Consider the following 15,201-nt stretch of genomic DNA (forward strand, 5'->3'; position numbering starts at 1 on the left):
CAACTCTGATGTATATGGATTTTTACTCAAGTTAATTTAATCTAAGCTGAATTAGAAAGTTAATATGACTTCATTTAAAACCAGATTATTGTGATCTACCTGATAAAAATACCTTCCAAATTTCATTCAAATGGTATTCATGAAGTTCAATTTTTTATGGTAGATACCACTGTAAAAGATAGTAAAGTCTTCCAGATAGGTGCTTCTGATTCTTTTCAAATACAAAGCTTCAATTATATCCTACTGTTTTAGCACTTGACTTTTTGGTTGTATGGGAATGGGCCATGCCCCATAAAAATAAGTATTTATCTGTCAATTTTCTCCCAGGTTACTTCAAAATAGAAAATACACAATAAATTGACATGCCCTAAAACAAACAAACAAAAAAAAGGATAGTGTACAACCACAGATCTAAACAAATGTTCTAGTTTATTTTTTCTCAAAAGGAATAACCACGATAATCAACATGTCCATCACATACCAGCAAAAAATATTGCTCTGTTTTGGATGTTCCCTGAAATATAGTTATCAAGACTGAGAAGAAATGGTTACACAATTGAGTTGATTTTTGCCCTAGAAGAGAAGTGTATTTCTGATAATGTTAAAAATGAAACAATATTCCCTGCATATTTTTGGCAGTTTATTTTCTAATGTGAAAAAGTAATGATTCCCAATCTCACATCATGATGAAAAAAACTCACATCATAATATAATGTTAAATAATACAAAATATAAAATGCACTAGAAGTAACAGGTATTATTCATTACTATTCTTGTATAGCTAAAGCAAATGTATTAAAACAAAAACATAGTATCATACAATTAAATCATATGCAGCTGTGAGAATAAATGAGTAGGGAAATGTTTTATTTTTATACAGGGAGAATATTGGGAAAAATTATTGAATGTATTAGTTACCTCCTATAGTCAGATATTGTGATAGATAAGAAACAAAAACAAAAACAAAAAAAGCAGGGAGGTGGAAGGTTATAAGCCTTCAAATAGTCAATGTTATTTACTTACAATCAAGCCACTGTTTGCTTGCCTTTTTTCTCTGCCATGGATCCTTTTGTAGAAGATCCCGCCTGGATTAAACTGAGTACTCCAAATAATCATATCTCTTTGATAATATACATCCATCCCTGTTATCCTTGAATTATGTTCAATATGAGAAATTTGTTGATGATCGCCACTGTAGTTGAATGGATATATAAAACCCAGGATATCAGTGTCATTAGCAATGTAGAGAACTTGATCTTCAGAGCCTGGAGATTATTATAATGAAATACAAAAATAAAGTAAATTTCAACTAAAGTAAAAGCAATAATTGTACTTTTAAATTATCTTGAATTATTATTCTTAACACATTTTCTTGCTTAATAAAAATCAACCAACTTTATGTCATGTTTTAGTCTTCATGACTTATTTCTAATACACGCTAACCTAGACACTTCTAAGAAGTTATTGATGTCAGTTTTCTCAGGGCAAAGCTTAGTTTATGGCTAGAAATTAGGTGTTTGTAGTATATATCCTATTCATAAAGAGAGATTTCTATTTTATTAATTGCAATGCATAATGTTCTAATGCTTTGATTCTCAATATTCAGATGTTACATTGTGTACTCATTAAGCCTCAAACATTCCTGAGATTTTAGTTTATGCATCTGAGTTGCTTTAGGTTAAGAAATTAAAATTAAGAGGTGGAGAGTCTTCTTCTAATACTTATGTATTTATAATATTTTTTAATTTATTATTATAATATGATATTAGCATTTACTACATTAATGTGTCTAGAGCATTGCTCGTGGGTCCTTATAGCTTGAAGTTTTGACAGCTACAATACGATACTAATGTCATTTGTATACTGAGACGAGTAAAACCCTAATGTGAATTCTGAATATATTAACTAAAATATTAATGAAACCATAAAGATTGAATTGCATATATACTATCTGCAAATTAAATGAACAAACAACTAAGTATAGTTCAGCTCCACAGGTTCTCACTTGGTTATGTTAGCTATGTTATGGCAGTCATGGAAAGTAAGGATTCATATTTACATTTTACAGATGAGGAAATGAGGCTCAGAGAGTTTAATAACTTCCCCGATGCTACAGATTGCAAAGGAGGGGCAATACTAGGATTCAAATTCAAGTACATCTACCTCTACAGCCCATCCACTATATCATGTTGTTTTCCACTGATAATAACTGTCCTATGAACGTTGTCCAATTATGTACTATAAACAATAATATGTTACAATGTTATTTAGTAAAAAACATTAGTTTTTACTATTAGTTTAGGAAAAAAGCATTAAAATCAATACCTAAAAAAGCCCCAAATACCTGACTTCACGTTTTAAAATTATAGTCTTAGGTAAAGGAGGTCTGAATTAAAGCATGATTTTATTTTAAAACCTTTAAAATTCTTACTCAAAATTCCATTCTCCTTATAATGCTAACTTTAACCTGTTATTTCATTGGTATAAAAATATTTCTCAAATACACTGAGAGTAGATGAAGAAAGATACTTTATATTCTATCACATCGGCTTTTAAACTTTTCCCTTTTGAACAGATTTTTCAAACACAAAGTGATCTTAACAGTAACCATGTATTTGACAGTTATGTCTAAAACCTATCCCAGATTAGATTAATTAAGAATGATAACTAATCACCTGGGCAAATAGGTCAGTATTAAAGAGATTTATTTATATTTTCAGGCATTAAGGCTAAAATATAACATGAAATGTTGTTTTCCCCATAAGATCTTTATAGCAGTTATAACAGCATTTGAAATAATTGTTAAAACCTTACCTTTTGCTATGCAGGTGTTGTTCCTTTCCTGAAAATTCTGGTCACACACACATTTATATGACCCTTCCACATTTATACATTGGTGGGAACATGTGCCAAACACCAAACATTCATTAAGGTCTAGAAGAGAAGAGCTCTAAATAGCATCATCATACTCCCAAAGAGACTCCCATTCTTTCCACATTTCAAAAAAGACAAATTTATTTTTCTTCCTTCAACTTTTTTACTGCTATTTCTTTCATTGTCTTTTAAAAAATCTCAAGTCTGTGACTTGCTTTGTCATATTTTCTGGCCATAACAATTATTTTTTCATAATAGTTTCACTATAATAACTCATCAAGTGTTTGTTGATTGCTTTTTAAACCAAAACATTGAAATACCTCTTCAAACTTCCTTAGTATTTTCATTCACTCAAACAAACAAACAAACAAACAAAAACAAACAAACACTTCTTTAGGTTTCCTTTTAATCGGGTAACTGATTACCTATGTTCATACCTTTGTACATATCATATAATGTCCCATAATCCTCTTGCCCACCTTCACATAGAGAATTTATACTCATCTCTCAAGATCCACCTGAAGTAAAGCCTTCATTGTTCTCCACCATGGGATGGTAGTGACTATCCATCCCATAGTTTCTCCACCTGATCTCTCTTACAGCCCTGTATATACTACATTTCATATATGTGGTCATATATTCATGTCCCCTAGTTGACTGTCAGTACCTTGAGGGTTTAAATTATTATTCATTTATTTTATTCCCTTCATTTTACACAATTCTTGGCAAAAAGTGAAGATATAGCTACACTTTGTAACACACTTCTGGCTTCAAAAATACGATGTGATGATGTTACCAGAAGGGCTATGTAAAATAAACAACAAAACTATGAATGTCTATAAGTAAATAAATATACATACACCATAAGTAATAAATAAATAAATCACAGGCAATATTCTGTGGCTTAACACATGCCTCTAATTTTAATGGCTTAAGCAGGGCCAGCAATGACATCAGGTTATTCTAGTGAATTACTGCTTTCTCAGCATAATTTCTCTGCTTCTTATATCATGTATAGTTGCCCTAATTATGTAATAAATTGTGAGATAAATCCTTCTTTTGAATTAGAAAATTCAAGAATAAGCTGAACAATAATAATTATCTTTCATTTAACTCTCAACTGTGTTCCAAAGCCTCAGTGGTAGAGATCAGGACTTTCCCACAAACACTTGCAAATGACAGTGTAAGGCTTTCTGATGCTGTTGTCTCTACTGTGATACTTTGCCCAAGGTGAACTTAAGTACTTTCACAACAATTCATTTCTGTGTTGGATTGAAACGTAGGGTAAAGAGATGAAAACTGTATTGTTAGTGAATATTGTACCAGGGATAAGGCAAAGTATATCTTATCAGCATTTAGCCATCAAAAAAGCATTACAATAAATGTACTTGATTTGTTTGACACCTGTAACTTTGAACAGGATGTTATTTGATTTTTTTGGTTTCCCTTTGATGTGGATTCAAAATCCCTCCCATGGTCTCATATTGGCCAGAATCACCATTTTCTCCTTGTCTCTCACCTCTATACTAATGTCAGGGTGTCGTCTGGTTGGCTCAGTTGGTAAAGCATGTGACTCTTGATCTCAGGGTTGTGATTCCACATTGCACAGAGAGATTACTTAAAAATACACATATATTTTTAGTATATATGTATATACTAATGTCTGTACTGTGAACTTTTGAAGGGAGAGGAAGAATCTCACACATGTCGTGTACCTAGAACAGTGCTTGGCACATAGTAACTATTAATCCATTTCTACTTCTCTGCTGTTATTTTCTTTAATTTGTCTTCCCTTTATGTATTCTAATTAAAGTGTTTTGACTCTAACATCAAATAGTGATTTCTTATTCTCTTTTTGAGCTATATAGGAAGAACACAAACACATTTGAATTCTTTGAATTATGAATCAAAGTAATGTCTTTCCCTTCCTCTGTACCAAATCAAATTGCTTTTCCTTACCATCAAAACTTCATTTAGTAAAGATACAAATTTTATTGGAGTTCAGAAGTTGCTAATTTACACAACAAAAATACTGGATTTGTAGCAACTTAAAATGAAGAGTATAGTTGAAGCTTATAGCTTGCAAAGAATATAATTAAAAATAAAGAAACTTTTGAGAATGGGAGTTTTAAATTTAGTAAGTATATACAGAAATAGAGCCCACTATTCACAAATAAATGTTAGAAAATTAATGTTATTTGAAATGAAAATCTTGAAGAGGGTGTGTGTGTGTGTGTGTGTGTGCACGTTTATATACAATTGATACAAAGTGTCTGGGGGAAAATAAATAATATAGTCTTGAGAAATAATTTGCTTTTTTTTATTAAAATAGAGAAAACCTAGGCTGTCAGTTTTCAGTGTTAACATGTTAATGGGAAATAAAATGTCATGAATAATCCATACAAGTATATAATTCACAATGTACATAAATATGACATGGTCATACTTCTTCCCCTTTTGGGTGAATATAATTAATTCATTTCAATAATCTCATTTTGATTAACACAACACAAAATCATTTTTCTTTATCCCAGAATATCAGAGATAGTAGAGAAGAAAGCTGGTAGGTGAAAGCACTTTATCACTTGAATTTAGCCTAGATAAGCCAGATTTAACACAATTTAGGTTTGGCTCTAATCACAATGATATCAATTTAGAGGAGAAACTGGTAGTACATATATATAGGTCTGTATTTCATGGTTCTATAGTTAAAGGTCTGACGTATGTTATATTTACCTATAATTTACTATGAGATCCTGGCTATCCTATATGCTCAAGTTTTAAATGATCTCAAGTAAGTTGACAGAGATTTGCTTAGATCCTGTCTTTAAATTTTAGAAGGCACTCTTGATAATATAAAGCACTGTTTTAAGACATGGTGTTAGGACAAAAGCCCACAGTTCTCTAAAGTGAATTACCTATTGCAGCACTGTAAATGCCACAACTCAAGAGAAATGGGTCATTATAAACATGTTCTTTCATGAAGTGTCTCTAATTCTTCAATAGTTCCTGAACCAGCAATTTTGTTATTTGCATTTCAAAACAGAGTTGTAACAGTACAATTGAAATTCCTACAGGTCGAATCTGCTATAGAAAAGGCTTTGTAGCCCCAGAAATGGTTAGCTTAGCCATGCAAACAAAACAGGCTCTTGACCCCAAGGACTTCCACTCTTGTAGGTAAAATGGTATCCCGTAGACACACACCATTCTGATGAAAATCAGTCCCATGTCATCTCACAATTTAGCAGCCTCATGAGTCTTTTATTACCTAAAGATTTAAGAGCAAGCTGTTGAGGAAATGTACTATACCTTCACACTGTCTGTTTTTCATGTTTCTCTGAAATCCAGGCTTACAGCGACAAAAAACAGATGTTTTTATTTGATTACAATATGCATCATCTCCACACGGATTCACATTATCTTCACAGGTATATTCAGCAGGAGCTAGGATTTAAAAATACCATCAAAACTAATATAATTCTAATTCCTGAAGTGGGAGTTTACTTTTTTTCTTAATTTGAAATTATATTTATTATTCCATAGATAACTCTTCTTGAATTTATAAGATTATGATCTTCTCTTTACATAAGCCCTTATTTCTTATACAGGTATAGAAGCAGATAAAAAACTGAACTCATTTATATTAAATATAGTTTAGGCCAAACTGTCAATAGCTGATATTTATAGCTGTAATTGAAGTACACTACTATGTAAAAGGAAGTCAAGAGTCAATATTTCTAATGACAAGTTATCACTGCAATGTTATGATATATGAGTACTACATCCTTCTCTAGGAATCAAATGGTTCCTAGAAGCTACCTAAAGATGTGGGCATTGATTGCTAACCTAAATTTAGTACTCAGGAATTCGGTCAAGGGTACTACCATGTTACTGAAGCAAGTATGCTAAATCATCAGTTCTTAAAATTTTTTTTCTCTTGAAAATATATTCGAGGAGGAACACGCTCCAGTGGTCGTGGACTGTTAAAAAAGTCAGGGCAGACTATGTGTTATTTGTAATTCCAGCATAGTAGTTGCAGTTTCATGGCTTTATCTCCAATTCCAGAAAACTTTTTTTTTTTTTTTTTTTTAAGTAGGCTCTACAGCCAGAATGGAGTCCAACCTGGGGCTTGAACTCATGACCCTGAGATGAAGACCTGAGCTGAGATGAAGAGTCAGACGCTTAACTGACTAAGCCACCCAGGCACCCTTCCAGAAAACATTTTAGAATGCAAATAAATGAGAGGAAAATTATCATGAAAATAATGTTGAATTAGCTCTATTTTACTTACATATGTCAGATGATTTTGAAATATGAGAACTTTAATTATGAGAATTGTAACCATTATTCATCCCACTGATTCTTGAATATTTTATAATTAATTAAGGTACACCAGTAGACTTAGACCTCAGTTGAGATATATGTGACCATATCCTGGTGGGTATTGTTTCATCACTCAGTGAGGAATAATTCAGATGCATAATGTGAAGAAATGAGACCCCATAATAGGAAGTATTTTATGACTTTTATGAGAAATCTGAATTTAGAGTCATAAGTTTGGCTATTTTTCTTAATGTGGAAAATCAGATATCAAATATCCAACACAAAAATAACCAAGGTCTAATAAGTCAAATATCATCACACTCTAAGACATAAAATGATAATGTCTTCTTTAAGAATAACTTGGCAATGGATTAAAATTTTAAAACATGGAATAAATTATTAAGACCTTGACCATCTTTCACTCAAATATTGTAAGAGGCAAAAAAAATATTAAATTTATACTTTATAAAATAAAATATTAAGGAATATAGATTTATTTGCTGACATCAAAGTCTGTAATTGGATATTGAGATCTCAGGTTCAGTACTAACAAGGATAGTCATTCTAAAATCAACTTCCTCCATCTCATGCTTTCTGATATTAATTTAACTGGCATTCTAAGGCTGCTTTGGCAAAGGCTTACAAAAAAAAAGGCATCAAGTAAGCCTTTGAAAACAGTATTTTGTTACACCAGTAAAGAAAATTTTAGTCATGTTGAAGTAGAAGTTGAACTTGAATGTTGCTACACTTTAACAGAAAATAAACTCACTTATTCTGCAGCCTTGTTCATCTGAACCATCTCCACAGTCATCAAGTTGATCACACTGGAGGTCCATGGGGATACATTTTTTATTATTGCAAGCAAACTCATCTTTTTTACATGGTCTTGCTTTGTATGTAAGCTTACCTATAAAGTCATTAAAAATGATTAGTGCTTCAAAGAATAAAAACACATGTTTTAAATCATTTTTTAAGTTTATTCATTTATTATTTCTGAGAGAGAAAGAGAGAAAGAGAGAGAGAGCACAAGTAGATGAGGGGCAGAGAGAGAGAGGGAGACACAGAATCCAAAGCAGGCTCTAGGCTCCTCACTGTCAGCACAGAGCTGGACGCAGGGCTCTCAAACTGTGAGATCATGACCTGAGCCAAAGTCAGGTGCTTAACCAAATGAGCCACCCAGATGCCCCCAAAACAAATTTATTGAGTAAATTAACAGGTTCTTACTAAACACTATGAAAAATATGGCTCCATGATCATTTATTTGAAGCTCGTAGGCCAAATAAAAAGATTCTGAAATTCTGGACTTTCAGAAAAATAACAGTTCATTCACCCTGTAATAAGTAACGCTGTATTTCCACAAGAAAATGTTTGAATTTCACCCTAAATGGGACTTTCTTTTTAAAGTAATACAAACTTCCTCAGACCAGTTCCAGTCAGGGTTTGTCACAAAATCATTTTGCTACATATATTAGTAAAGCCTTTGGTTTTAAGAGTTTTGTTAATTTCACAACTGTGAAGAAAGGATTGTGTATACAGACATACAATCTTTGTTAGCACTCTCCCCTCCAGGAGCTGTTTAACAGAGAACCTTTTGAAACCACCATGTTTTTTCTCTCTTGCAGTATTTTCTGCAATAAAGTGTGTATAACCAATAGAGATTTACAGACTAGCAGAGACTTTGCATAAAGCCACATAGCTCTACTATTCAAATGAATGTTAGCAGATTATTTTCATACCTTGTCAGAAAAGCAAGTGTCTGAAAAAAAAATACCCTCAGACATGACACATGGAAAATACTTCTTTTTAATTTTTTGAGCCCCCAAACCATTATATTATCTTGTAGCTGTCACTGAATCAATTATTTCACATTAAATGGATTTACCACCACAGTGATCTTCATCGGAATTGTCCCCACAGTCATCAATCCCATTGCACATTTGCTCAGGCTGCAGGCATATTCTGTTATTTCTGCATCTGTGAGGTCTTGTGGGTGGGCAAAGAAACTTGGCTGAAAAAAAAAAAAGAAAAAGACAAAGCAGTTCCTTTGGGTCACGACTTACAATTCTTTGTTTGTTTGTTTGTTTTGGTCTTTCTTTTTTTGTTGTTTCCTTCTTTTGAAATCCATAATCTAGTTTTTATGAATATCTTTTTTTGTGGAAATTGCCTACATGCAGGTACTAGAAAATGTGTGATAATAGAAGCTATGATCCTAGTTATTTATATTAACTACAGAAAAGAGTACACAGCTGCAATGAAATAAAGTAAGAAAAAGAGCCAAACTTCATGGTCTCATTTCCAGATGCCTTATCTTAGCTGACTTCACTTGGTGTACCAAATTAATTTATGCCTGCGGTTTATACAACATGGCAGGACACTTAGCTATTTGAAAGAGCAATTTCACACAGAAGAGAGCTTGAGCAAGCATATGTTACAGGCCCAAATTTGAAAATAGGTCATCCAGTGAAAAAAATGTCCCAACAATACTATAACTGTGTTTCTTACTCTGTGTTTCTGTACAGAAATGTGTGAATATGTATTTGAGTCACATAGATGATCTTTGTTATTTATTTTTAATATGTGTGTATATATGTATCTGTGTGTGTGTGTGTGTGTGTGTAAAAGAGACAACAGTGAAAGCTGGAGAATTTTATCCTGTCCTATCCTTCATTATCTAACTGAAGACTTCCACCCTTGGAGTAGGAAACATCTCTAATGACTCTTTATCTTTACATGTGGAATACTCCAGGGCTCTTTCATTGGTTTTCTGATCTCCTCACTCTTGAATTCTCTGCTGATCTTCTCATTCTCATGGATTTACTTGACACAATACCCTTCAAACTTTCAATTCACTATATAATTCTAGTATCTCATAATTGATTATAGGATATCCCCTCAAGAATTTCAAATTCAGTAAGTCAAAACCCCATTCTTTATCACCTTCCCATTACTTCCTTCTCCCTGAGCATAAACTATGTGTTATTTCCATAGTTCAGTTAGTAGTACATCATAGCCACAGTCTGGGATTATTCTAAAGCATTCCACTTATTGACCTTCAACTCTTATTAGTCAACAGTCCTGCTGATACAGTCCCCAAACTTGCCTTCTTCTTTCCATGCATACCAGTTACAATACCTTGGCTCTTCATTATCTCTTACAGAGAAAACTGAAGTAGAATCCTAAATGTCTTCATTTCACTGCCCAATGTAAGATCTTCCAAAAGATACCAGAAGAATCCACCTGACACATTAATCTGATCATCTCTTCCACAGTTATCCAGCACTTACAGAATAATATTTAAGATACTTTACATGGTATAATAGACTGATCATTACTTTGTCCCTGTCACTCCTACAGACTCATCTGTTGTATCTCTTAAAATTCCAGCAATATTACTTTATTAGCTCCTTAAATATGCCATACTCCTTCTTTCTTGACCTCCTTGGTTTAATTGAAATCTGGTTCCCACTCCAAGCATAGTTCTTCCCCTTTAGGTCTTTTAGGAATGCCTCTTAAATTACTTCAACCTCATATTATCTCATGTTTAAATACACCCTTAAGTTCCTAATTTAGCTTTCAGAAATTTGTTACATCATCACGCTCTATTTAAAAAAATAAAAACAAAAACTATTATGCATTTGATTATACATCTTTCTTATTGCCATTTTCTCATCAACCTTTACTGTAAACATCACCCCCTCTCCAATTTACTAAAGACTGTAGCACCACCCTTCATAGTCATTGCTCTCAATCCAAACTCATTTCCACATCCTAGATGACATCAATATCCACATGAACAAACCGACCAATAGCTGTACCTCTTAGAGCCTTGAGTTTTTCATACCCAATGACCTTTTACTCTAATTCACCTAAGCCACCCACTGCCCTAGAAGGTTGTGAAGATTGGAAGATTTCAAGAAATTTCTCTTCTTAATTCAGTCAATGACATTTCCTGTTGCTTGCAGGTAAGAACACTAACTGATCCACATAAGTGCACCTGGATATACTGTTTCCTCCAATTGCTTCATTTACAAAGCCACTAATTTGAATGCTGCAAGTTCTGCCCACCACCTCTTACTTTCCCAACTTTCTAGTTCAACCAGTCTCATTAATATTCATTGTTCCCATTCTATTCTGACTCTTTTTTATCCCATAGAATTCCACAGTATCCATTCTGACTCTCAAATTTATAACTCTAGACCAGCTTTTTAAACTTCAGAACCAAATATCTAGGGCCTACTTGAAATCTATACTTGAATGTCTCCTCAAATGTCTCTCAAACCAGGCTTTTAATCTTTACTTACAATACTGTTCCTCTTCCTATGTTCCCCATGTATTCAACGGTGCAAACAAAAACACCTTATACATTATACTTAGTAACTTCCTCTCCCTTGCCCCATATATCTACTCTATTATTTAATCCAATTTATTTTGTTTTTCAAACCACATTCAGATCTGTGGTATATTTGCCATCATGTGCTATCATTATCTTAATCCAAGCTAACAGCATGGCCTGCCTAGAGTATAGCAATTATCTTACTTAAACTTGCACCTTTCTATCCAGTATTTGTAAAATATAAATAGGACTATAGAACTGTTCTGCTTAAAACATTTTAGTATTCCTAATTGTTTTTAGGCTAAACCTAAAAATCCTTATAGAGATTTACAAGGTTCTAGAGTCTCCTGTCTCTTCAGTTTCACCTGAAACCAATATCTACCTGTTCTGCACGCTCCAAGTACATGGATCTTTCAGTTCCTCCAGTAAGCTATGGATTGCTTTGCTTCAGGGTCTGTCTACATCTTGTTTCCTTTGTCTACAACATTGTGTCATCCACCTTCCCTCCACCCCATCCCTTTCACCTACTTGGCAATGATTTATCTCTCAGACTGTAACTCAAATGTTATTTTCCATAACCCAAGATTGAATAAAATCCCTCTGGGTCTATTCTTTTATAACTTACTCTACTTTTTTGTCAGTGCATGTATCGTCATTTATAGCCATATATATTTTTTAGATCATTTGAATCCCTATTCTACTAGATTCTCAGTTCTGTGAAGTCAGGGTCCATGTCTGTTTCTCTCATCATTATATTACTAAAAATAATAGTCTCTAACTTAACAAATATTTATTAAGTGAATGAATGACACTTTTCTTCATGCTGTTCATAATGTCTACAGTCTATTTTAGTTTGGATCTTTCAAAACTGTAGCTTTCTGAATTCCTCTTTATGCAGACCTCATCTTATTCCTCTCCATCTTACTTATACCTTTTACTTAATTCCACCATTTCTTGAAATACAATGTATGAAAATTCTGATTTGTACAGTCAGATTAAGATCTTGTCAGAGAGAACCATGTGCTGTTCATTTTTTTTTTTTTTAATAATCCCAATTACTTAGCACAGTCGCTGGTACATAACAGATTGCCTCAATGTTTATACTGATGACCAAGGGGAATGTAAAAACATGCACAGAATCAAGCTGGATGTAGTTTAAGTTTTCCAGCAGCTGTCACTGAGACTCACTTCCTGGCCCTGAAAGTAGTCCTGGGGCTCTGACTCTGGAGCCTCACATGGTTAATTAGTTAGCGACCATTTGCTATTCTACTCACTAGTTGTGTACGGAAGTGGAATAGACAATAGAAAAATAATTACATAAATATATACACATATATAATTTTATATATATACATAACTTATAAAAATAATAGGTTCTGGCTCGAAACTGGTAGATAAGTTCGTATTTTCCATATATTATAATTCAGACACAATAAAATCTCTAGTGATTCTCTAGAATCCATTTTGCAAGATTATGTAACACAAAAATTAAAACTTAGTTATGTCTCTGATCAGTTGTGTCTGCAGAGAACACTCTCCAAAAACTGTCATTTTTATGTTTTAAATCCCTTTAAAAATAAAGCTGTCTTCTTGTTTTGGAATTTTTATTCAATTGTAATGTCAGTATTCAATGTCATCATCTATTCAAAAATATTGGTTTAACCTGGTGCACCAAACAGAACAAAGAATTTGAGTATGTATACTCACTCAGTCTATGTTTTCTTTAATTCACTTGATGTGCTATTTAATTGTATCCAAAGTAGTAGTATTTTTCTTTAAATTAGTGGTAAAATACATTTTTGCTGAGATTAGATACAAATAATAATAATAAGGGCTAAAAATTTCTGCTACATATAAGAAAATTGGACATTGATAGTTGTTGGTTGCGTAAGTATGCTCTTGACAATTATCAGTTAAGAGTAACTTGAATTGGAAGAAACAATAACTTTTTTAGGATTTTCAGATTAAAATATTAAATAACTCCTAATTTCAGTTCTCTGCCTACATCTAAATATATATAAAAATCTATTAATATATTTATATTTATAACATAGAATATATATGTATAAATAATATATATTTTAATATATTTAAATATTAAAATATAATGATATATTTACATGTTAAATATATTAATATATTCACATATTATCTTCATATAGATCTTCCTTCTCTGAACAACCTTGGTCTCAGTAGTGGGTAACTTGTGGAACTACATGATTTTATTATTCACATTTTTTCCATGTGGTTATCTGTCCAAAAAAAAAAAAATGATTTAGCCTAAAGGACCACTTTGGTACAAAGCCAAAGTCTTCATATGAAACTTCTACAGTTCAGACCATAACTATCTTTGAGTAGTGTTGACATGTGCAAGTTCAGATGTAAGAGGGTTCTCTGTAAATTCATCAGCTGTTGGACAGGGTAATCTCTTATTGCCTGAACAAAAGCTGTATCTGCGGTTTTACTTTATCTACCTAACCACAGGATGGCAGACTTTGTGGTCCGCCTCCCCACTTCATTGATTCACGCCAGTGCATTCGATTCAGAGATGAGAGTAAAATCTAGACCCATGTGAAATGCCATACCACACATATCAGGGGCTTCATCTGAGTTGTCTCCACAGTCGTCTTCTCCGTCACACACCCAGAAATGTAGTTTGCAAAGGGAATTATTGCAGAGAAACTCATCTGCTCTACATATATTTCCTCCTTTATTTTAAAACAAAACAGAAAAAAAGACACAGAAATGTAGCATAATTAATGCCAGTCAGCAGGACACATATTCCTGTAATTCTTAGCATAGTATCTAGTTTCTCATCTCCTTACACTTTTTTCCTGTATAGCACTAGGGACAAGCAGTATCCCAGATTTTTTTTTTTAGTTACTCATGTTTCGTTAACTTTTCAAAACAATCTGATGTTACCAAGGCATATCATAGTTCCTTTAGAAAATAATGACACGATGGTAGAAGGAAGTTTTAAGTATAAATTATCTTATATTTCACATAATTTTTATGTTACTGTAGAGAAACTTAGGTTTTAAATAGTATTAGTTTTCATTATAAAAATTGTGTTGTTGGGGCGCCTGGGTGGCTCAGTCGGTTGAGCGTCCAACTTCGGCTCAGGTCATGATCTCACAGTCTGTGAGTTCGAGCCCCGCATCGGGCTCTGTGCTGATGGCTCAGAGCCTGGAGCCTGCTTCCGATTCTGTGTCTCCCTCTCTCTCTGCCCCTTCCCTGCTCATGCTCTGTCTCTCTCTGTCTCAAAAATAAATAAAAAAAACATTAAGAAAAAAAATTAAAAAAAAATTGTGTTGTTTTGGAAAGAAAAGACACTTTTAAAATTTTTAGATAATTCAGCTGTATCTGGAAACTGACAAACTGAATTGTTAAAAGAGAGAATAACCAATAAAAAGTTCTGAAGTCACAGAAAAATAGTTAAGTTTATAACAGAAGTTGGTGATGTGGTGAAATATTATAGTCATCCTGGTAAAAACTGTGCAATAGTGTAGTGACTTTTTTGTGTATTTTGTAAATGTTTGCATTTTTTCTCTTTTCACAATTCAACAGAAAGCATGAAGAATGCAAGGATATACTCACTCAAAATTAAGTATATTTATCACATACAAAGGAGCCAAAATAGTAATAATTTTGGAGGGAATAATAAGGCTGGG

At 33.0% G+C, this 15,201-nt stretch overlaps 1 protein-coding gene across 1 annotated transcript in view; it reads right to left on the reverse strand.

Annotated features, from left to right (window-relative positions):
* Positions 1–15,201, reverse strand: part of LRP1B (LDL receptor related protein 1B) — a 1,866,249-nt gene that overhangs the window by 125,816 nt on the left and 1,725,232 nt on the right. Inside the window, exons 72-77 of the mRNA XM_042994392.1 lie at positions 14,116–14,238; positions 9,080–9,205; positions 7,967–8,104; positions 6,184–6,318; positions 2,815–2,934; positions 1,024–1,265 (exon numbers count right to left, since the gene is read on the reverse strand). Coding sequence (XP_042850326.1) covers positions 1,024–1,265; positions 2,815–2,934; positions 6,184–6,318; positions 7,967–8,104; positions 9,080–9,205; positions 14,116–14,238 — 884 coding nt within the window. The remainder of the gene's footprint in view (positions 1–1,023; positions 1,266–2,814; positions 2,935–6,183; positions 6,319–7,966; positions 8,105–9,079; positions 9,206–14,115; positions 14,239–15,201) is intronic.

This window comes from Panthera tigris, chromosome C1, assembly GCF_018350195.1.
Source record: "Panthera tigris isolate Pti1 chromosome C1, P.tigris_Pti1_mat1.1, whole genome shotgun sequence".
In the NCBI taxonomy this organism is placed as follows: Eukaryota; Metazoa; Chordata; class Mammalia; order Carnivora; family Felidae; genus Panthera; species Panthera tigris.